The sequence below is a fragment of the Ochotona curzoniae genome, unplaced genomic scaffold (assembly GCF_017591425.1).
Source record: "Ochotona curzoniae isolate NIBS_2020 unplaced genomic scaffold, NIBS_Ocur_1.0 patch88, whole genome shotgun sequence".
Lineage (NCBI taxonomy): Eukaryota > Metazoa > Chordata > Mammalia > Lagomorpha > Ochotonidae > Ochotona > Ochotona curzoniae.
In genome coordinates, this window is record NW_024467070.1 from 21,579 (window position 1) to 46,680 (window position 25,102).

At 44.1% G+C, this 25,102-nt stretch overlaps 2 protein-coding genes across 2 annotated transcripts in view; both read left to right on the plus strand.

The window, feature by feature from the left end:
* Positions 1 to 5,033: 5,033 nt before the first annotated feature.
* LOC121168283 (interferon-induced protein with tetratricopeptide repeats 1-like) overlaps positions 5,034 to 25,102 on the plus strand; it is a 32,883-nt gene continuing 12,814 nt past the window's right edge. Inside the window, exon 1 of the mRNA XM_040998221.1 lies at positions 5,034 to 5,053. Coding sequence (XP_040854155.1) covers positions 5,049 to 5,053 — 5 coding nt within the window. The 5' untranslated portion in view covers positions 5,034 to 5,048. The remainder of the gene's footprint in view (positions 5,054 to 25,102) is intronic.
* On the plus strand, positions 6,490 to 23,539 carry LOC121168281 (interferon-induced protein with tetratricopeptide repeats 1B-like). Its single transcript, XM_040998218.1, has 3 exons — positions 6,490 to 6,497; positions 9,953 to 10,765; positions 22,115 to 23,539. Exons 1-3 carry the CDS (start codon positions 6,490 to 6,492, stop codon positions 23,532 to 23,534), a joined length of 2,241 nt encoding a protein of 746 aa, XP_040854152.1. The 3' UTR covers positions 23,535 to 23,539.

The following is a 25,102-nucleotide window of genomic DNA, read 5'->3' on the forward strand; positions in this document are numbered from 1 at the left end:
TTATCAGCCCAAAGACTGACAGAACCAGCCATTTGACCTAGCACCATTTTGAATACCGTTTCCTCTACATCTCATCTGCCTTCCACTGTTCATGTCTGCAAACTTCATGCCCATTAGGTTCAAAATTACTTGCCCACCAAGCTGCTGTAACCTGGTAACTATGTTCCCACCAATCCACTCATGACACCATACCTGATGGCCCTATTCACCAATCTCGTGGGGCCCTTCCCCCTTAGACCCTGTCTACCAGTGCACCTGCCAATCCTCTGAAGTGCCAACAGTCCTATGCACCAATCCCTCATGGCCTGCCAACGGCCATATCCGCCAATCACTCAGAGTAGCCTGCTCCCAATACCTGCCCTTTGTTCATAGCATGGGTTCCTGGGTGTGCTCTCTCTGCCTCTGCTTCTGTCCCTGAAGCCATCTTCCCTGCTGGATTAAAATCTAGCTGGTAGGGGAAGCAGAGGATGGGGTGTTGGGGATGTGTCCCAACAGCATAATTTCTCAAGTCCTTGCCGTGAACACACTGGAATCCCATATGGGCACTGGATCTGATCCCGGCAGCTCAACTTCCCATCCAGCTCCTGCCTGTGGCCTGGGAAAGCAGTCGAGGATGGCCCAAAGCCTTGGGACCCTGCATCCATGTGGGAGACCCAGAAGAGACTCTGGCCTCCTGGCTTCAGATTGGCTCAGCTCCAGCCATTTTGTCGCTTAGGGAGTGAATCAACAGACAGAACATCTTCCTCTCTCTCTCCTCCTCTCTCTCTATATCTGCCTTTTCAATAAAAATAATAAATAAATTTTTACAAACAAACAACAAAAACCTCCTGAGGGACACCCAGCTCTAGCATTCGGGTTTGTGGCAACAAACTGAAAAGAGCTAACACCAAAAACAGAATGCTGAAAAGAGCTCACAGTAACTGTTGGCAAAATGCAGACACAGATGCTCTTGGCAAACACAATTATTGACTCCTGACTGGAATCAGGACAAATGCAACAAGGTCTCTCGGGTGGTAAATTGTCAGGAAATTCAGTTTCATTTTAAGGAAAATTAGATGACTATGTAAACACTTCCAGTACTCCAGGTACTGGAACAAAGGTGCTTTGTCCTTATAGGTCTAGTTCCATGAGTGTAGGAGCTTCTGTGTGAGTGTGCATATCAGTGTGCAAGTCTACATTGGTGAGTGAGCACAAGCAAAGTCCTAAACAGGCAATTTCAAACCACAGCAACTCTCCTCAGCCTGCAAACTCAAGAGGGATTATAGAAATCCCAGGGTGGTTGCTGAATGTCTGGGAAGTACTGATGCTGTGTGTGGTCCCTACAGGGATCACTGGGATACACAGGAAAATCAGAAAGTACACAAAATGCACATTTACCTGCTTAACTTAAAATGACAACAGGGAGATTAATGAACAATTACAACGCTAATCTATGAAAGAATGGGACAGCAGAAGCTGGAGTCCTCCTTGTATAGGCACCAAGTAGTATTTCTACTAATTTCTAAAGCCAAAATCACACTTGAAGAAGCAATCCCCACATGCATCCTTGAAAGTGTTGTTCTCTGCCTAATAGAGGAGTTTGAGGAACTGCTTTGCCAGGACGCAATCCCTGCAGGTCAGCACAAAAAGAAGAACCAGGTCAGGTTACAGTACCTACCAGCATACTTGTGGCTCAGGTCTGGGGACAGGCCAGGCTAGGCCAGTTCATAACACCCACTGGAAGATCTGAGAACAAGGACAGACCACAGGACAGGCTGAGTCAAACCACAGCACCAGCTAGTTCATGTTAGGGCTAGGACTGGGGGCGGACTAGGCCAGAATGGGCAGCAGCACCCACCAGCATGAGCTGCACCTGGGGACAGACCAAGCCAGTACAGGCTGCAGCAGCTGCCAGCATATGCTAAGGTGAGGTGGGCCATACCAGACTGGGTCACAGCACCCACCCACCCACACATGACATGGGCAGATGGGGTGGCAGTGCAAGCTCATTAGGGGAGCTGTGGGGACTCCCTTGCTGGACCACTACTCCTGCTGGTGAGTGTGAGAGCTGGGATCAGGGGCAGACTGTGGGGTTCAAAGGACAAAGAAGTCACTAAGTCAACAAGATGCTGACTAACACTCAAGGTCACTGGGTTACATGTGGCCAGCAAGGCAAGGCAGCCAAGAACAGAGCCCTTGGTGAGAATCAGGGTGAGAGTCAAGTCATTTCAAAGAAAGACTGATTGGCCAGGGCCATTTTGTTTACCTGCCCCTGGCCTGTGGGAGGTGGCTTCTGCAGTCCTGCTGATGACAATTGCCTCCTAGTTTCTTCCCTCTTAGAATTCCTAGAATTCCTGGCCTGAGGCTGTTCACTACTCTACAGAAGAATTTGTAATTCCCAAATAAAGGAGAACTGTTTAGATGGAACCCCTGTCACATCTGTGTGTGTCTCACATGCTGGGAGGTTCAATGGGGGCAGCAGGTTTACCCCCTGCAGCAATGGGGTACTAGAGGAATCCGTGGGGGAGACCCAAAACAGACCAGGCTGGGCAGGGCTACCATACCTGTTGGCCAGCATGTGAAATTAGAGGCAGAGCCAGGCTGGGCTAACCAACTGTATCCACTAGTGCAGGTCTGAGCCAGAGGAAAGGCAGGCTGGTCAGCCTTAGCTGCAGCAACAGCTGTTAAGGGCTGAGACTATGGGCAACTCCTGTCCAGCTAGACTAAAGAACCACCTGGAGAGTAACAGATCTGGGTTAGGGAGTAGATCTAGTATAGAAGCTATGAGCACTTCTTTGATGGGCTGCAGCTCCCACTGGTGAGCACGAGAACCAGGACTAGGCCAGGCCTAGCTGGACAGGTGGGAGCGCCCACAAGCATGAGCGAGGGCCAGATAAGGGAGTCAGTTGGATTGATTCAAGTATCAGTGCACAATGATATATACAAGAGCTGAATGGGATGTGGGGACAGACTGGACTAGGCATGCTGGTAGGCACAGGAATCAGGACTGGGGGCCCACCAGGCTGGGAGTTATTGGGGGACACCCAACTAGCTACAGCTCCCAATTATATACACAGGGGGCTCAGATGTGGTGGGCAGGTTCTGATGGGCTGCAACATAGACTAGTTTTCATAAGAAACAGGGGTGAGAATCAGGTCCGAGAACACTTCAGACAAAGTTTCTTTGGAGATCTCCCCAATCAAAATGCTGGACTCAGAACCCTAACCGAAAAAAGGGAGAAGACAGAACAAGTCAACCAATCATCCCAGCTATATCTTAGCAGCGAAATTCGGGGCAAACAGAGACTCTATGATGGATTATGTCAATCAGTGGAATCCTCAAGGACCTCATCGTGCATGGAGTGGCAGAATTGGCAGTGATTCATAACTGTTGAAATAGCAAAACCACTCGAGCAAGAACCTCACAGCATACCCTACATGTAGGACCTGGGGAGGGTGGGAAATTGGGTGGGCCTTTTTTCCTTAATACCCCCCTTTAAACATGAAGCAAACAATTTGGAAAAAATAATAGTCTTAGCCATTTTCCTGTAGCCTTTGACCCTTTCCACCCTAATTAACTATCTAAAGATTGTCAAAATATATATAAAAAAAAGTTTTAAAAAAAAGTTAAACTGAAAAAAAAAAAAAGAAACAGGGATGAGAATAGATCTGATCTAGAAATTGTGACTCTCAGTATGTATAGGGTGATGAGGGTGACAGAATGAGCCACACCCAGTATTGGCAGGCACATATGAGTCAGGTCTGCGATCACTTCAGATGTGATTTCCTTGAGGATCCCTCCCCCAGTTAAACTGCTGAACTCAGAACTCCAACCATGGGGAGAGTGGCAGGACCTGGGATCTGACTGTGGAGTGTATGTGTCTGAAAGGGGCCTCCTCAGCTGCTGAAGAGGGTGCAGTGGACAGCATACACAGATGTACATGAAGGATTACGTAGTCCCCTAGGATGTACAGAGGACATCTGGTACCATAGCAGAGTAGGAAGGGCAGAACAAATTGGTCTACTACCCCAGGGCAGCTTGATAGCACATTTCTGGGCAAATGAACACTCTGTGGTGAACTGTGTGAGCCAGTGGGCTTTGAAAGTATTTCCTTGGTCTTGGATCAGTAAGATCAACAGCATACCAGAACTATTGAAACCACTTGAATAGAACCTCAGAATATGCTCCACATAGGGGACCCTGGGATGATATCAGGTGACTGTTCCCAATGCTTTTTCGGTGCTGGGGTAGTTGGGAGGTTGGCTGAGGATTTTGCTCTGAATTTACATAGTAAATTAAGGAGGACTGCACAACTCAAATAATAGCATCAATTTATTAAGGCCCATAAAAGAGGAACCGAAATATCGCACGGGGCTACTCTGAAGCAACCTGTTCTGTGCTGCTTTCCCGAGCGAACTCTCTGACTTGAGCTTCCTGATTTTGATTCTTTCCCACCTTCCACTGAGACCACTTACCAACCCAGTATGTGACATGGTCTTTCTAACTTCTGGGTTTTCTGGATCACTTGCTCTGTGCAGTAAGAAGGCTGAGTAGAGATAAAGTGAATGAAAGAAAAAAAAAAGAGAAGAAAGAGAAGAATAAAGAAAAGATATGTAAAGAAAACAGACAAATCTCTGCCCAGGAGACCAATCTCTCATAGTATTCCTGACAATTGATTATGAACACATAAGGCTACATGTGCAGGTAGGACAGGGCCAATCCAGGTTAGCAGGTCGCCAGAGGACTTGGCACAGCTATGGTTATCAAACAAAGCCACAACCATCATTTCTGAGGCAGTTATCAAGACAGACAACTAAGCACTTTGCTTAGGTTTCTTTTCCCAAGAGCAAGGAAGCTGGTAGTTTCAGTTTCATTGGTCACTTTCAGTTTCTCATTACCAGTAACAAGGACACACACACATTACAACATTTGCTGCCAATCGCCACCCTCTACTGTCCTGTCTGGGGTATTCAGTTTCTCTGGAAATCCACAAGCTGGCTGGCCATATCAACAAGGACCAGGTCCAGCACCAGGACACCTGCAGCAGCTCTGCTCCCTTCACAGCCACCATGAGGTAAGGAGCTCTCAGCTTCTCCTCAGGGGATCTGTAGATTTTGAGAAAATGTTGGCAGTACTATTGCAACAGGATTGGACGGTATCAGTAAAGTCAAGTATGTGAATGACTACTTGTGTATGTTTATGGATCTAATATCTGTATGGATATGAAGATAGTGTATCTTTCTGGACCTGCATATGTTTAGGGACCTGATGTTGGAGTGTTTGTGTGTCATGATCGTAGAGAGATACATTCACCTAAATACACTGGCAGGATTCTTTCTAGCAGACCTTTCAAGTAGCTGTGACCTTGATCTTTTCCTCATACTGTAACACCAAAGGGGGGAGGGAAACTGGGAAGAGTTGCTTTGCAGGGAGGAAGAAATTGACCTCAATCTCAGAGATTCTTTTCTACAAAATGTACTTTGTCTGATGTGTGGAGGGCTGGGCAGTCTGTTTATTAGACATCATATTCTGCTGGCTCCACATGCAAGATCCATAGTGCTGTGTCAGCCAGTCACGTGACCTCTCAGTTATCTTGGGGAAAATACTGTGGGGATGTGACAGCAGAAGCTCAGGCATTTCTCTGCAGGCTTGTGCTTTTTCTGCCTAGCTGGGCTCCTGTATGAGACTGAATACATTTTAGATTAGCAAACAATTTTCCCCAGGCAACTCAAGCTGCCCAAATCGCCTAGAACCTGCTTGCCACCAGCCTTGGCAGGAGACACCTGCATGGAAGCAGTAGCATCCTGTTTGCCAAAAGGGCTTTGTACGGGAGTTCCTGTATGACCTCAGCTGAACAATGATCATAAAAACTCAGATTGCTAGTTTGTGTAAGGTCAGCTGGCAGTTTAGTGAATGTCCAGCACCATGTTTTCACTTTAAAGAGCTGCTCCATGAAGCAAAATCATCTTCTGCATTCTGAAAAACAGCCAGAAGGCAGCCCCACAACAGGCTAACTACAGCTCTACACCCAGCCCTACCTTATCAGCCACTTCACATACTCCTAGATGCTGGCTGTTCCAGCCTGAGAGCTTACACTCTCCTCTGTTAATTCCTATAAAAACAAGGTCCTTGGTCGTGCCTGGCATTGCCCTCCTCTTTGATAGAGCCCAGCTGTGTCACCCTCCAATAAACCATTCTCTTACTCATATGCAGTCTTGTCTGGTGCTTTCTGTTGCTTTAACCTTACAACTTCTAGTTTAGGTCTTACATTTAGATTGTTAAGCTATTTTAAACCACTATCTCTATATGGAATAAATAACAAGCTTTCTTCTCGTGTCTGGTTACATACCAGTTGTTGATAAACATTTCCCCAAGTAGCCTTATCACATTTCTCAAAAACTATATTACTGTAAGTAGGAACTGCATATACAGTGCCACACATACAAATCTATATATTCAATCTTTAACTCCTGTTGGGTATTTAGTGATGGTGTTTAAAGCAAAGTCAAGATGGAGTCGTAAGTACAGGGCCTTAATCTGATAAGGCTGCGATCTCTAAAAAAGAAGACACACCAGTGTGTTTTCTCCTTATGTGCCAAGACAGACAGGCCCCACTTTGGTGTTACGGTGTGATGAAAATGTCAAGGTCACAGCTACTCAATCACAAGAAGGCAGCCATCCTCAAAGCAGAAGAGTCCTCCCCAGGCACAACATTGTCTTGCACCTTGATCTTGGAGTTCTAGCCTCCAGAACTTTAGGAAAACACATCTGTTAAGCCAGCTAGTCTGTGGTCTGCTGTTATTACAGCCTGAGCTGATACAACCCTTGCTCAAGACATCATCCCAGGGCTCTCTCTTCCACTGCTTCTGTCTGTATACCAACATGGGAAATGTTTAGGTTCCTGTAGCTTGTGTGTGTGTGTGTGCGTGCGTGTGTGTGTGTGTGTCTGTAAGTGTGCATGTTGAAATATGAAGTAGGAGTTGTCCATATGTAGTTTGGCCCAACACTCTACAGCTATTTGAGATGCTTTGAGAACCCAGGAATCAATTAGGATGAAATTCCTAATTCTGAAACATTGTTATGGTTTTGACAGAGAATGTATTAAATCTGTACATTGGTTTGGGTAGTGCTGACATCTCTACAATATGAGGTCTTCTAATCCATGCCAGAGGGTGGCTTTCCATTTATTTGTGTCACCTTTACATTCTTTCAGCAAGGCTTTGTTGTTTAAGCACACACATCTTTGTCGCTATGGTTACGTTTGTTCCTAAGCATTTTATTCATTCTAATGGTATTATATCAGATTTGTGTTTTCTTAATTTTCTTCTAAATGTTCATACTTAGTGTATAGAGCCACAATGATTTTTCTGCCTGCTGAGTTTGTATCCTGTATCTTTGCTCAACTTGGTTATTAGCTCTAACAGTTTGTGTGGAATTATCAATAATTTCTGTATTCACAAATAACAGAGAATAGAAGAGGTGGACATTGACATCCTTGCCTGCATTCTAGCAGGATATTTCATGTTCTAGCACTTAGGATGCTAACTGTGCATCTCTTGCATGTGGTCTTTATTGTATTGGAGTAGTTTCTTCCTATGACTTGTCTTGAGTGCTTTTATCATAAAAGTATGCTATTGATCCAAATCCTTTTGCTGCATTCAGTGTCATGATCTCTCACCTTCATTTTTAAAATTGGGTATATTAACCTGATTGCTCTTTACATACTTAAAAGGCCTTTTCCATTTGTAACACATTCTTGAATTCAATATTAAAGACATAAAACTGAAAGCAATAGTTCCAAAAGGCCATGGATGTATGGTACTATAGGTCAAGAAGCTATACACTGAAGAAGTTACACATAGAAGTTTATCATAAAGGAATTGTTGCAGGGATGGGACAGTCTTGCATATTAATTGAGGTGGTGGTCCCAAGATTTGTAATTACATGATCAAGAGTCGCAGATCAGCACACACACACACACATACACACACACACTGTTGTACTAATGACAACTTCTTATGTAGATACTCCATGATACTTGTATAAATCACTGGGAGAAGCTGAGTAAGGGAGACACTGGCTCTCTGCCCTACCTTTGGCCTTTTCTGTGAATCTACAGTTATTTCAAATGAATAGTGAAAAACTAGTAAATAGTATCTCTGAGTTCCTCTGAATTTGTTCCATTACATAGAGACTAAAATGTTAAAATCTATAATGCTTCATAGGATTCTACGTTACCAACTGGTCTCTGTCCTAATTACATCAATAGCCAAATATGCCTCTACCATACAGCTGGTAATAAATCTTTAGTTATACAGGCTTATTAAACTTCCCAAACCAGGTATGGGAAGTTTTACTATTACCCTCTTTTACAAAAAGGGTCCTGGGGCAAAGATAAGCAGTTTGACAGAAGGCACTGGGAGCAGGAAATACAGACAACATAACAACTTGCAAAGGACATATCTTAAAAAGACAAGTATCTACTGCTTCATAATTACATAAGGAAAGGGCATTTTAGGAATCCTAAGTTCCTAAATAGGGGTATGTGATGAGCTACAACAGGAAATGGACAATTGAAAATCTGGCCCAAGTAATTATCCAAGAGTTATGGCCAATGTCCTCCAAAGACTGGGTCAGTCTCTGCAAAAGCCAGCTAGACCAAAAGTCTTCTTGGGAGCTCATCCAGATTATCCACTGTCCTATTTGTCAGAGAATCCCAAACCCACAATTCTAACCAAGAGAACAAAAATCCTCACCAGGCTTCAGTCATGGTGAGTGCATTGACCTTTAATCAAACTACCAAATTAGATTACAAAATTAACAAACAAACAAAAACTACTGGGAAATGTCCAGAAACACTGCTGATGACTCTACTGGCGCTTAAGCCAGAAACCTCAAAAAAGCAGATGTGAATCATGAAGAAGAGTCAATCCCCCAAGACCCTGGTCTCTTTCTGTTCAGCAAATTCAAAGATCAAAGTTGAATCATCAATCAAGTTGACTGTACTCTCCATTAAGTTGTAATACATTAATTTCCATCCAATGGGAAAGGTTTTCACAAGTCCTTGCAAAGTAAGTGCTGCCATAACCATTAAACCAAATTATGAGAGAAGAAATAATTACACAAAAAAGACAAGTACTCTACAATATCATGATGCACTTCAATAGCAGAATGATGGACATGTAACTGTTGTTGAAACACTACACTCTTGCAATAATATAGCAGAATACAGTGAGGGGGAAGGTTGGTGAGGAGGATGGAAGAGGAAATCCCTGAGCCTATGGAAAATAGAATTTAAAACATACAGGGACTACATATGAAATAGAAAACATACCCAGAGGCACACAAATGACAAGACAGCCAGTTCATCTAAACCAACAGAGGATCTTGAGTACCTCTGCAAAAACTGTGAAAAAGGACAGATTGAACAACACCCCAGGACAGCGGTTTGTACCTGTGTCTGTGGACACACAAAGTACATATGGACAGCTAAGAGGCCTTAGAATATCTCACCTATGGTGCAAGAAAGTAAAAAACTCAAAACAAGCAAGACAACACAAGTCCTCAGAACACTTCCCCCTTATCAGGCTCCCTAAGGCAACATCAAATGACAGCCTCAGTCCCCATGAGCTGACACACACTGACAGCAAGAAGTGGAGCACCTCCCTGCACACAGCCCTGCAATCTCCCCACCCTCCTGCCCAGGAAACAGAAGAAACTGGAACACTGATTTAACCCACTTTCACCTTCATCCTAAACCACTCCATTATAAATTGATGTACACATGGTCTGAGCCCCCTCCCTTTGTGACAAATATGAACCCTGAAAAGCATCATACAAAAAAACAAAATTCCTCAATCACTCCAAAAGAAACCTAAGTGGGAGACTTTCAAGACATTATCATTGGCTTATCTCTATTTTTCACCTCTGTATTTCTTCATCTAATAAATAACTTCTGCTCTTGTCTTCATAGTAAGTGTGCAGATGAACATCAGATCCGGAAAAAGCTGGGGCAACTGAGATGTCACTTCACGTGGCAGCTGTTAATTGAAGACTCCGAGGTGTCTGACTTAGAAGAGAGGATCTCAGAAGAGATTCAATTTCTAGAGACCAGCTACAATGTGGGAATTCACAATCTATTGGCCTATGTGAAACACCTACAAGGCAAGAATGAAGATGCCCTGGAGTGCCTGGAAGAAGGTGAAAATTTGTGCCAGAGAGACCAAGCTGATGAACCAGATGTGAGATGCCTGGTGACCTGGGGCAACTATGCCTGGGTCTATTACCACATGGGCAGATGGGAAGACACACAGAAGTACCTGGACAAGGTGCAGGAGATTTGCAACAGGTTTGAAGATTCTTCCCGCTATAGAGTGGAGTGTCCTGAGATGGACTGTGTGGAAGGATGGGCCTTGCTGAAGTGTGGAGGAAAGCACTATGAACGGGCCAAGGCCTGCTTTCAAAAGGCTCTGGAAGTGGACCCTGAAAACCCTGAATTCAACACTGGCTATGCAATTGTCACCTACCGCCTGGATCACGCACCCAGAAGACTAAGCAATATCAGTGAGGCCTTCTCCCTTCCTCCCCTCAGAAAGGCCATCAGCCTCAACCCACAAGATGGGTACCTGAAAGCTCTCCTTGCTCTGAAGCTGCAGGATGTGGGAGAGGAAGCAGAAGGACAAATGCACCTTGAAGAAGCTCTGACCCATGGGTCCTCACAGACCTACGTGTTCCGGTACGCAGCCAAGTTTTACCGCAGACAGGGTCATCTAGATGAAGCTCTGAGGTATTTAAAAAAGGCCTTGAAGGCAACACCCAACTCTGCCTTTCTTCATCACCAGATGGGACTCTGCTACAGGGGTCAAATGATCCAAATAAAGAAGTCTACCAACTGGCAGTTTCAAGTTCAGAGCAGAAGAGATATGGACAGACTGGTTCAATTAGCCATATTTCATTTTGAGTATGCTGTGAAACTAAAGCCCTCATTTGAGATTGCTTATGTTGACCTGGCACGCACATATATACATGCAGGAGATCATGAAAAAGCTGAAGACACTTTCCAAAAAGTGCTAGGCATAATACCAGGGCAACAATACTCTTTGCAATATATACATTTCTACTATGCTCAGTTTCTACAATTTCAAAAGAAATCTGAAGCAGAAGCAATTAGCCATTATTTAAAAGCAATAAAAATAGAACAGGAATCCTTTATCAAGGATAAAAGTATCGATGTTGTGAAACAATTGGCCTTGAAGAAATTAGAGAGCAATGAATCAGATCCAGAAGGCTTGAGTCTCCTTGGGTTGGTCCACAAGCTGAAAGGAGACCTCAGTGAAGCCCTAGAGTGCTATGAGCAGGCATTGAGACTAAATCCTGAGAGGGAGAAGGTTGTAGGGTGTAGCCTCTAGATGATCAATTATCAGCTACTTTCCTATTGCATTTGATTTTAGGTTAAGATGTAGCCATTATCTCCTGCTTGCTGGTTTAGAAACATGCCATTCACATCAAGGTGCAATTTAGTTTGTAAAAAATCCTGTGACTTCTTCATAGACATTTCAATTTTGGTTTATACTCAACCGGGTTCTATACACCTCAAAATGGCTATAGATTACTATTCAGCTGTCTCGTGTCTATTTTCATTTCAATCTTTAGCAGTTTATAGTGTTGAAGCATGATTTGGCTGAACTTGGTTGTTTTTCAGATGGTCTGAACTAGCTTATAACTCTACCAAGATATATGTCATTTGTTTAGGTACAGAACATTTTTTTAAGAACCTGCATTTTCCCAATAACATATTGGTTAATCAATACCATGTCAATTAATGCCATAATGTTATAAATTGTTGTTGATGTTATGTTGGGGCTTTTAATTGATTGGGATGATACTTTGCTGGCTTTACCTTCAGACCAGAGATGGTCTCACCAAGAAATCGTTGAACTCACTAGGATAATAAGATGCTGGACTTTATGCTTGGTAAATACTTCCAATGAAAGAACCTCAACTGAATTTGAACTGTGGTAATGCAACAAGGTGGAGAAATCCACCATGGGGAGAGGGTTTGGGGAGGGGTGGGAGAAATCCCAGTGCCTATAACACTGTCACATAATGCAATGCAATTAATAAAAAAACTACTTAAACTGATCAAATGATTGCATTCCAAAACAGAATGAAATGCAGGTCAGAGTTGGTCCAGTGTTTCAAATGCCAGTTAAGACACTCAGGTTTGCATCCTTGAAGGGCACAGGTTTGAGTTCCAGGTACATCTTCTGATTCTAGTTTCAGATCACAGTGACCCTGGGAGGCAGCAATGATGACAGCAGGAGTTGGATTCATGTCAGCCACCTGGGAGACCTGGGTTTTGTGTCCTATTCCCAATGATGGATCTCACAACCATATGATATTTTGGCAGTAAAATAGCAGAAGTAAACCAGGGAAGATCGGCCGCCTCTCATTCCAATGAAAATAGAAAATATTGAAATAGAATACGTGTGTGTGAATCAGAAACAATTTGTGTTATTTAGTAGAAGCAAAAGGCCAATAGCTGACAAATAAAATTCCTGGCTTATGTACACCAAGATGTCTAAAGCATTGAATTTGTCAACAAGTGGTTTATAGTGATAGATGGCAAAAACCTTAGGGTAAGAAGGCAGACATTTCCCCTAAACGTCATGAAGTCTGTAATCTAGTGAGATGGGGAGGCCAGAGACAGCCCAGACCACATGAAAGCTATGCATGGGGACCAGTCTGGCAGGGCTAGGTACCAGTACCTGACTCAGTGCTGGAACACTGAACAGGTCATATTTGGTAGGTCAAGACACTAACCAGCAAATGAGAAATCCTGGTCCAGGGGGTAGATTCTGTGGGGGATGTATGGGCCACACTCTGGAAATACAAGTCCCTCAGGTTAGCTCAGAAAGTTGGGGTGGTGATGGGCTGAGCTAGGTGTGACCATGGAACTTACCATCACATACGTGTAAAGGAACCAACAACAGTCTTGGCAGGTCAAGGAAGCAGCACCCAAAAGTACATGCTAAAATAGGATGTGGGGTGGGCCAGACTGCACCTGGAAGGGAACGGACCTGGCAAGGCTTAGCAAACCTCAACTCACAAGGAAGAACAGAATTCAGGATGGGGCACAGGTCATGCTGAACTAGGCTCTTACACCAACTGGTCTGCATAAGCATGGGATACTAAGGCCACAGCATCAAAGGCAAAGGCTGAGAGAGGTGAGGGACTAAGCCAACTGGGTCACAGCAACTACTGGCAAGTATGTAATCTAGGGCTGGGAATAGGCTCAACTGGGTTGGGGTTCCATGGAGAGTGAGGGGGACAGAGTGGGGGCTGCATTCTGGTATGGATATGGCTGCAATCTCCCTTGGCACAAGTGTGAACTGGGGCTGGGCACACAGAGTTGGGCTGGACGCCAGCACCATCTGGTGCTCTGGAGAACCTGGGTAGATGTAGGACAGACTAGGCTAGGTCTCTGCCCCTACTGAGCCATGTGTGAGCAGTGTCTGGGTATGGACAAGCCTTGGCTGGGCTGAAACATCCAACAGTAAGAACTGGAATTGATTGACAGCCAACAAGGAGGGCTGGCCCATTGATCCACCAGTATGCACAAGATCTGGCATAGGGAGAGGTTCTGATGGAGGAACTTTGGAAACTCCTCTGTCAGGACACAGTCCCTACAGGTGAGCACAAGAACCATGATAGGGAGCAACCCAGACCAGGCCAGAGAAACATACCCAAGAACATACATTTGGCATGGCGGTGGGGGGGCAGACCAGACTGAACCAGAACACATCACCCGCTGGCAAATATGAACACCAGAATAGAGTGTGTGTTGGGCTAGGATCGGTCACTTCCCAAACCTGTGCACATTATGGAATGCCAAGTTGAGCTGAGTCATACCAAATGTGGCAGCAGCACCCAAACAGCACATGCAAGAACCAGAGAGGGACCAGGCAAATCCGTCAGAGGGAATGTGGGCTCCAGTAAAGCCAGCATCCAGTGATTTGGGGGTCAGCTGATGTCTCCCTAGTTTCCCAGTTTGGGCAGTGCTCAAACTGGGACTGGAAGAAAGGCAGTGCAGGAATGGTGTGGCCACAGCACAGGATCACAGAGTATGGAAAGTGGTGAGTCAGGAGCTATGGCTATAGAGACCACAGTGGAAGCCTAGTATAAGAAACCAGGACTGAAAGAATGCAGGGACAAGTGAGCTGAGCATGCGCTCAGCTGGGAGTGAACTCACTGAGCTCAGTGCATTGCATTGGTCCCACAGGGAAAATAATACCGACTATGGCAGCATATGGATAAAAATAGGCTTGTGTGGTCCCTAGACCTAACTGCCAACAGGTTCCAGCAAGATCAGCACCATCAAAAACCTAGCAGTATAGGACATCTGGTGTCTCTCTAATCTTGGGAACTGCCTGAACCAGAAATGGGAGAAAGGTACAGACTCAGGATGGTATCATAGCAGGTGCAGCGTGGTGAGCCAGGTCCTGGGGTTACGCAGACCATGGTGCAAGTCTAACATAAGAAACCAGAACTGGTACTAGCTGGAGAGAGTGGGACAAGTGACTGCAAATCAAGAACCATGTAGCAACTGCAATACGGAAAATCAAACTGCAGACCTGTGGGTGACACAGCTTAGAAACCTGCCCCAAGGAGAAGACTCTCCTAACCAGAAGTATAATGACCAAGACCAAAAGAAGAGACAGAGAGCAATGAATAGTACTGATGCTTCTTGCACAAATGAGCAAAGACTATTGCCAACTTCAGAGTTAACTGAGGAAGACATCAAGGAAATGGGAGATAAGGAATTGGGAAAAAAACACTTGCTATAGGAATATGTCGCACAGGAAATAAAAACACTGAAACCAAACTAAGGCAAAATATTAGAAAGGAAAAACACAATGGAGCAAATTAATAATTCCGTGAGAAGTCTCAGTAATAGAATGAGGGAGGCAGAAGAAAGAATCTCAGAATTGAAATACATTTAGTTCAATGATGGGTGGAAATTCAAAAAGCTGGAAGTGCAACTGAAAAGGACGAACATAACAGTTATAGGAGTTCCAGAAGGCATAGAAAAGGAAGCTGGGATTTAAAATTTATTAGATGAGGGCCCAGCACAGTAGTATAGCTGTTGAAGTCCTCGCCTTGAACGTGCCAGGATACCATGTGGACACTGGTTCTACTCCTGTGGCCCTACTTTTCATTCAGCTCCCTGCCTGTGGCCTGGGAAAGCAGTCGAGGACGGCCCAAAGCCTTGGGACCCTGCACCCACATGGGAGACCCAGAAGAAGCTCCTAGCTCCTGGCTTCAGATTGGCTCAGCTCCAGCCATTGTGGCCACTTGGGGAGTGAACCAGCGGATGGAAGATCTTCCTCTCTGTATCTCCTCCTCTCTGTATATCTGACTTTCTAAAATACAAAAAAAAAAAAAAACTCCACTCCAATCAGTGGGTGTGCCCTATCCTTAAAGAAAATGGTACTCAATGAAATAACAAAGGAAAACTTCCCTAATTTGGAGAAAGAATTGGAAAACAAAGTACAGGAAGAGGCCAGAACTTCCAATAGGGCTGGCGAAATAGATCTTGGCCACAACACATGATAATAAGGTGCTCTACATTAAACACAGGGAAAAGATACATAAATATGCGCATGAACAAATCAGTTAACACATAGAATGACCCTAATCAGATTTACTTCTGACCTCTTAGAGGAAACTCTACAGGCCAGAAGAGAATGGAGTGACATATTCCAGATTCTAAAAGAAAAAAAAAAAAAATGTCAGCCCAGAATAACTTTCCCAGCAAGTCTTTCTTTTGTCTTTGAAAAGGAAAGAAAACTATCCAGAGTAAACAAAAGCTCCACAAATTTACCTCTTCCAGACCTGCCCCACAAATGATTAAGATGTTCTATCAACAGAGGAAAGGTAGAGCACCTACCAAAACCAAGGGCAAACCTGAAGACCATCCCAATAAAGCAACAAAAGAAGACTAAATCAAATAAGAAACAATCCATTGCTAAAAGGACAGGAAAAAATTACTACCTCTTGATACTAACCCTGAATGTAAATGGTTTAAACTCATCAATCAAGTGTCATAGGGTAGCGGGTGGGATATAAACACAAAACCCATCTATCCGTTGCCTGCAAGAGAACATCTCACCAACGAAGATACATGGAAGCTGAAAGTGAAAGAAAGAAAAGATATTCCAGATAAATGGAAAAGAAAGATAAGCTGGAGAAGCCATTTTTTTTATCAGTAATATAAACGTTGAAGCAAAAAACACTAAAAGCAACGAAAGCTGACAGCAAAGAGCAATCAATAAATCCATTCAGAAAGAAAAGATCACCTTGAGAGTTTCCTAGGATATTTTGTTTTTCATCTATAATTTTACTTGATTTTTCTCTTGCTTTTCTTTGCTAGTCTGGCTAAAAGTTTGTTTTGCTCATCTTCTTAAAAATGGCTCTTCCTTGGGCCCAGCATGGAGGCCAAATGGCAACAGTCCTTGGGGTGTATGGTACGAGATTCCATAAGGGTGCCAGTTTGTATCCATGTGGCTCCACAACCTTTCCAGCTCCCTGCTTGTAGCCTGGGAAAGCTGTAGACAGCCCACAGCATTGGGACCCTGAATCTGCATGGGAAACCCGGAAGCAGCTCCTGGTTCCTGGTTTCAGTTAGGCTCAGCTCTGGCATGTTTTGGCCACTTAGGGAAAAAACCAGTAGATGGAAGATGCTTCTCTCTTTCCTTCTCTGTGTAACTTGACTTTCCAATAAGAAATAAATAATTTTTTTTAAAAAATGAATTCTTCAGGTTGCAATTTGTAGTTTTTTAGTTTTAACTCATTTTATTCTCCCTGTGTATTTTTTTATCATTTCCTGTTTCCTTTTCTTTTTACTTTTTTTAATATGTCCTGCAGATGCATGATTAGATCATTTATTTCAGATATTGTAATTGTTTATAAGCACCTGATGTTATAAATGTCACTTTCAATATTGTACTTGCTACATCACATGGATTTTCATATTTTTGCTTTCATTTTCTTTCTTCCAAAAGGTTTTTTTTTCTTATTAATTTCTTCAGTGACACATAGGTCATACAGTAGCATCATTTTATAAAAGAAGGTTTTTTTATTTCTTTCATTGCTCCAGCGACAGGCTGGTCATTCAGTAGCATGTTATTTAACTTCATGTTACTGTAAATTATTTATTTTTCTTCCTGTAGTTGATTTTGTGGTAAGGCTTTTCATTTCAGGGGCTGTATAGAGACTGTGCAATAATAACTATCATATCCAGATGTGAAGATACAATGCGGTACACATCTCTATTTCCAGATCAAAGAAGGTCTCCTAATGAAACGATGAAGCATATCTTGATAATAGGATGTTGGACTCTCTGCGATTGTGTGTACCTACAAGGTCAGGGTACACTTAAATAACAGAAGGATGGACTTAGGACTGATGATGAAGGAATGTGCTATTGTAATAACATAGGGGAAATCAGTGGCAGTAGAGAGGACGGGAAATCCTGGAGATGATGGAACTGTATCATAAAATATTTTTAAAATAAAAGTTAGGAAGTAAAGAAAAGGAAGGAAGGAAGGAAGAAAGGAAAGAAAGAAGGAAGGAGAGAGAGAAAAGAAAGGGAAAAAAGGAAGGAGAGAGAGAAAAGAAGAGAAGAGAAAAGAAAAGAGAGAAAGAAGGAAAAGGAAAGAGAAAGAAAGAAAGGAGTTAAGTAAGTCAAAAACTAACAAATCAAGGAAAGTGAGTCTGTGGGAGTTAGAGGGACACAGACAGAAATGAATAAATAAATAATATAATTTGGAATTGCACCTACCAACTACACATCTAGTAAAATCCAATTAAAATTTTGAAACAAAAAAACATGTTTCATTTTGAAAAGAGCCAGGCCCCCACCTATGCTCACAATCTCTCATAGGCTTCTTCTCCCCAACCTCTCACCAACACAGAAGACTACATGGCACAGGCTGGGGTGAGCCAAGCCAGGTGCCAGGGCACAGCTGTGTCATCGGGCACAGCCATGAGAGTCATTTCCGAGGAGTCTGGTCTACTTACACAGCAACAAAGTGCGCTCTTCACTGAGAACAAAAAGGAAACTGTCATTAAGGCCTAACATGTTGAAGAATTATTTTGTTTTTATTTCTATTTGAATGGTAGAATTAGAGGAAGAAGATAAGAGAGACAGGAAGAACTTCCATCTGCTAATTCACTCCCAAAATGACCAAAATGGTTGGAGCTGAGCAGAATTGAAGCCAGGAGCCAGGAGCTTCTTCCGGGTGTTCCACATGGGTGCAAGGTCCCAAGGACTTGGACCATCCTTCACTGCCTTCCCAGGCCACAAGAAGGGAGCTGGATCAGATGTAATGTAGCCATGACACAAATGGACACCCAGATGGAATACCATCCCCCACAGGCAGAAGCTTAGCCTACTATGCCATCACTAAACTGCCAGGCCTAACATGTTTTGACTAAACTGCAACTATACACATTTACTCTGTTCCGACAACTAACAACAAGAGAAATCACTCATTGCAAGATATGCAAAGTCCTAGTATAATCACTATTACATGACCTCTCAAAGCGCTTACAAATGTGTGTGGAGACTTCCATGTAGACATTCATGCCATCTTGTTTGGTAAGACATAAACATCTTAAATCCAGTAAGCCAAAGGAAACACAGACAGGGAACCCTTTCTCAACTCTGCCAGGCCCCAGACTTCATGACCTCTGCCCAAACCTACATCTGCCAGCTCCCATCCTCTGCAAGGACGGGACAGAAGCAATGGTACATCAGTACAGCTGACTCACACTCTCGAGTTTTCACAAGAAAACAGGAAAAGCCGTTTCAAGATAAGTTTCATTTTCCAGAATCAGGAAAACTACCTGCTGTAGTTTCATTTCCGACATTTAGGTCCAAGGTACCACAGCAAGAGCACAGCCACGCCTTAAAATATTTGCTGCCCTTCGGCTTCTCTCTCCATTTATAGGCCTGCTCAGCTCCGACAGACATCCACAGCGCACACGGGTCAGATCTCTGAGGTCGCCATCCAGCCCTGGGATCCCCGCAGAACCCCTGCACCTTCTCACAGCAGCCATGAGGTAAGGAGCTTCAGCTTCTCTGCAGAAGGGACACAGAGGCATTCAAGGCAATGCTAGCAAATGCTGTCTTACCGGTTGGTCTCCATAAGGTCAGGTTTGCTCAAGACTCTTTCCAAAAACTTGTTTACAGGCTGAATATGTTGGCATGTGTGTGGACCTCAGGAGACATCGTCATAACACACACAAAGGACTTTCTTCACACATGTGCATCTGAAGTTTAGCTCATACTGGAGCTACCAAGAGGGGAGGGAAATGGCCAAGGAAGTCTTGCAAGAGAGGAGCAAATTATCCCAGGCTCAGGGATTCTGTTCCACTAAGTGTCCTGTGTCCTGTCTGTGGAGGGCTGGGCAGCTCGTGTGAGTACACATTCTTTCTGCTGGTTTCCCACCAAGGAGGAAGTCCAGAACCCTTGGGCTGTGGCATATGCACTGTGGGAAGTGCCGTGTGAATGTCCCCCTGCATGGCACGTATCTGCCCTCACTTGGTGCCCACCTAGGACCCTGGGTCAGTGTGAATGCCTTCTAGATTCCCAGGTATTTCTTCCCAGGGCATCTCAGGCCATCTGGGATCACTGACAGTTTGCTCAGCATGATTGCTAGTTGGAGTTCTGTGCTTGGGAACACCTTCATCTCTTTGACCCTGGGGAGCTGGGTGTGGGAATTTCTATCTGTTTCCAACTGGGCTGGACTCCATTCATTCTTGCTATCAAGGAGCTTAAAAACAGTAGGTGGGATTCATTTGCACAATTCCCTCCAGTGTGCCAGTGACTGACACTGGGAAGAAGCACATGTTTTGGGAAGTGTTCAGCTGATTACTAAGCTGGGATCAGCTCAGCTCCATACTTACAGCACTCACTGGTGATGAAAGCATCTAACTGTTACAAAAATTAACTGTCATTTCCTGAATGCTTATCAAATGCCAGCCTCGGTTCTAGAAGAATTCAGCAAAGTAAGGTAAGCACTCTTTCAGCGAACAGCAGTGTGGGTACTGATTGACATCCTCCTGACATTTTCTTCCCAGAGACTGTGATTGCAACAGCTATGCATGAACTAAGCTTTGACTAGAGTCAAGGAAGTCCAACAGGAGAGCAGAGCTTTAATCTGAGGTGCTAGAGTAAGAAAGGATACACTGAAAGAGGATAGCATCACCCACATCAGCCCCAACTCCATCCCAGGCACAGCCACGGGAAGACAGACACCTCAACTAACAGCAGAGGGAAAAGGAACTAAGCAACAGACCTGCGAGTGTACAACGCAGGGCTCACAGGACCATCTCAGGCCCACCCCACAGATCAATATATGACAACTGAGACTTTCAACCCTCCTTAGTCAAGGTGCCAAGGGATGGCAATCACCAGTAGTCTCATGTCTCAGCCAGTGCACAGTGGAACAAGATTTCAACCACACGGGAGTCAGGCAGGAAAGTCAGCCTAGAACTTTGAAATTTTGAGATAGGCCTGCCACTATGAGACTGATAAAACCCAGACACTTTTCCTATGGGATGAGGGCCCACAGACAGGGCATCTAGATGATCCTCACATCCAAGGCAGATCTCTGCCCTGACAGCACAGAAATGACTTGCTTGTATCATCACCAGGCTGCATAGCCCTGGCACTTAGTGAGGTTTAAAGCCTCCTGATTCCACAATGTGCTATAACAGTTCCAAACCTGCAACATCAATTTGCTGAAATCTCAACACAGGCTGCCATGACACTGCAACCCACATTCTTAATGCTGCCAAAACCAGCGTCACAGAGACAAGGTCAAGGTCTGCCACTAGTCAGAGCCATATGGGGACTAGCTTGAGTCAGAATGCAGTAGGTTCTGGGAACTCTGCCAGCAAAGTCAGATTCCAGAGAAGGTGGAAGAGCAGTCACTTGACTAACCAGAGAAAGCAGAGAAACACAAAAACTTAAGCTTATCTCCATGTGGTTTCTCCATAGAAAGCCATCATGCTTGGCCCATGAGCTTCTACCAGCCAGCCCAATCCAAACAAACAATATCTACCAGTCCCCCACATTTAGTTACCATAACTTGATGAAACCTTTTCCCCAAATCATGAAAGGATGTTACATTCTGTCAAACACTTGACCATATGGGTGCATGTGATCATGGTGGTTTTCCTTACCTTCTGTGAGTCTGTGAGTCTCCATAAAATCCATATTACATGGATTTTTCAGACATAGGACCAATGCTTTTGGATGAATTTTCCATTCACATGAAAATCATGAAATGATAAAATGACACAGATGAAGAATATATCAGTAATTTCTAAGCACTAGATGACAATGGGAGTGGAAGGGGAGGAAATCATATGGGTTAACTATAAAACGGTAAAAAGGAGATGTGGTGATGAGGTAGTTTGTGTATCAATTGAAGTAGGAACTCAATCAGTTAATTTGTATGGGAAAAAACATGGAATCACAAAGACACATTGCTCTACTAATGTCAATTTCCTATGCTGACATTGGAGGATAGGTGTGTAAGTTATAATCTTCACGAGAAAACAGAGTGAAGGAAAGAATAAATCTCTGCATTGTCTCTCATTTTTTCCTATTTTACTTATTTCCTATTATGCTTATTTCTAAGAATGGAAAAAACATATTTTAGTAAAGCATCTCTTTTCAGAATTCTTATATTCAGACTAAGATATTATTATGTTTCCTAAGGTTTAGCATGTGTGGCTGGAGTGTACCCTAATTCTGTCCACCACATGATAGGAAACTCATTTAGAATATTAGATTCTATTAATGCTTTGCATAAATATGCTTTATAACTCTCAAACTGAATGCAATCAGCTTTGTTGTATACGGCAGCCAGCAAACAGAGAAGAGCAAGATCTATTCACAGCACAAGCATATCTGAAAAACACCTACACTCAAAACAATAATTCTGTACAATTATGCCCTTTCCCAGGATAAGAACTAAAATTTTGTATGGTGCTTTATCAACCAGTTTCCTTTGGGCTATCTTCCTCCCCAAACACACACATTGCACTCTTGTTCTTGCAGTAGGAATGCTGATGATCATCTGATCAAAGATGCCCTGGAGCAGCTGAGATGTCACTTCACATGGCAGCTGTTCATTGATGATGCTGAAATACGTGAGTTAGAAAGCAGCATCTCAGAAGAGGTTCAATTGCAACCCGAATACAGTGAGGGACTACACAACCTACTGGGCTACATGCAACATCTACAGGGCAGGAATGACGATGCCCTGGATAGTTTGAACAACGCTAGAGAGTCACTCAAGAGAGAGCACATTGACCAATCAGATGTGAGATGCCTGGTGACCTGGGGCAACTATGCCTGGGTCTATTACCACATGCGCAGATGGGAAGACACACAGAAGTACCTGGACAAGGTGCAGGAGATTTGCAACAGGTTTGAAGATTCTTCCCGCTATAGAGTGGAGTGTCCTGAGATGGACTGTGTGGAAGGATGGGCCTTGCTGAAGTGTGGAAGAAAAAATTATGAATGGGCCAAGGCCTGCTTTCAAAGGGCTCTGGAAGTGGACCCTGAAAACCCTGAATTCAACAAAGGCTATGCAATTGCCGCCTACCGCCTGGATCACGCAGCCAAAGAACTAAACAATATCAGTGAGGCCTTCTCCCTTCCTCCCCTCAGAAAGGCCATCAGCCTCAACCCACAAGATGGGTACCTGAAAGCTCTCCTTGCTCTGAAGCTGCAGGATGTGGGAGAGGCAGCAGAAGGAGAAGAGCACCTTAAAAAAGCTCTGACCCATGGGTCCTCACAGACCTACGTGTTCCGGTATGCAGCCAAGTTTTACCGCAGACAGCGTCGTCCAAATGAAGCTCTGAGGTATTTAGAAGAGGCCTTGAACGCAACACCCAACTCTGCCTCTCTTCATCACCAGATGGGACTTTGTTATAGGGATCAAATGATCCAAATAAAGAAGTCTACCAACTGGCAGCCTCAAGACCAGAGCAGAAGAGATGTGGACAGATTGATTCAATTAGCTATAGACAAATTTAAAACGGCTACAACACTAAAGCCCACATTTGAAATGGCTTATGTTGACCTCGCTAAAATGTATGCAGAAATAGGCCAGTACGAAGAGGCTGAGGAACTTTTTCAGATAGCACTAAGCATCAGAAACATCGAGGATCACATCCTGCAAGACATTCATTACCACTATGGCCAATTTCAACAGTATCATAGGAAATCTGAAGACAAAGCAATCACTCAGTATTTAACAGGCTTAAGAATAGAAAAGATGTCCTATGCCAGGGAAAAACTCCTCAAGGCTTTACAGAAAGTGGCAGAAAGATGGGATAGGCAAGAGGTACGAGTTGTGGAAGCCAAAAGCCTCCTTGGGCTCATTCACAAATTGAGAGGAGAGCTGATGGAGGCCCTGCTGTGTTATGAGGAGGCTCTGAGGCTGGCTGCTGACCTCAATGCCATGTTCTGAAATGGGGATCACCACTTTCTAATTAATGTATTCCCAATTAATCATAAAGTAATTTTTCCTAATCTCTGCTATCTGAAGTATAGAACTGAGATGGCCATTTGGTGTAGCACTTGACATGGTGTGGGAGATTTCCACTAGATCTCTGATTGCTTGACCTATTGGGAGGTCATAGGCACACAGCGCAACGTGTCCCTGGAGGAATCCCCAACTATTGTTTTGACTAACAAAGACCTCATCCTAGTCTGTTCATTGGCTATACAGGTGAGAGCGGTAGATTGCACCCCAGTCTCTCTTCTCTGTCCTTGGATGAGCTATGCTGGGATTTCCCTGACAAGCATATCTGAGAAGTAGCTGTGTTCCCATGTTGCCTAAGAGCCACACGTGGTGTGCGTAACATTCAGCTGACCTACAGCCACACACGGTGAACTTGACCTGTGGCATATGTCTGCCAGCCATGCATGCTGTATGTGACCTGTTATGAGATTGGAGAGTCCAGAGAAATAGGCATGACTTCTAGCCAATCACAGTGCCATTGTTGTGTGGGAGGACTGTCAGGAGACTACCTTCTGCCTTCCTCCTTTCTTAGTCTATACAAGTTTGTGCTTGCATTACAATAAACAGTATGTTCAATCAGACTGTCTCCAGTGGTTTTTCCTGCTGAAGAACATGGCTCTGTCTCACCCCCTCAGTGGTCGCAGGGGCCTGATGGTCAATAACTCCTGAGAACATGACACTTAGCCAGACTGCATTCTTCAGCAGGTGCTGTGCTGAAATCCCAGCTGCATTCCCAATGCCAGCTTCTCGCTATGTCACAGCCTCAGGGCCAGAGCTGACTGCAAAAGCTTGTGTTTCTGCCATTCCTATGAGAGACTTGATCTGAAGTCCTGGTTTCTGGGCCAGAACTGGATGTTACAGGCATTTGAGCATGAAACGGGGGTGTTCATCTGTCTGCCTGCCTCTTCTCTTCTACCTCCCTCTCCCCGGAATAAATAAGTAAATACATGTTTTTGGGCATTTTTTCTGTTGCCCTTTCTTTACCCTCACTCTACGTGCCTCTGATGGAGGCATCTATTCTTCTACATAGCACCCTTCCATTCTTTGGCCAAGAGGGTTAATGTGGTTTGGGGCACCAGTCATTTCAGATCAACAAGAAATATGTGCCATCTGGTTCTGCCCAAGGAATGAAGACCTTCCATCTACACATCAGTTTATAATCCACACAGAGGAGACATAACCAAGCGGAGCTTTTTTTTTCATGTGGCCAGGGGCACTGAACTGGCCAGCAAGGTCAGTACAAAGAGCACAAAAATCAGCAGAGATTACACTCGCAGAGATTTGAGGATTCCACTACAGCACCCTAGCCCAGAGCTGCCCTTGACAAGCATCTACAGAAGCTTCCACTTGCTGATGAGTGAGCCAAGCCGGTAACATTACCTTTTGCCATTTCAGCTGCTGGCAGTCACCAGCATTCTTCACGATCCAGACACATTTCTGAACATTTGTGTTCTTCTAGGTTTCCTCAATTTAAGGAAAGATAATGTATAAGGGAAGACATTTTGGATGTGCCA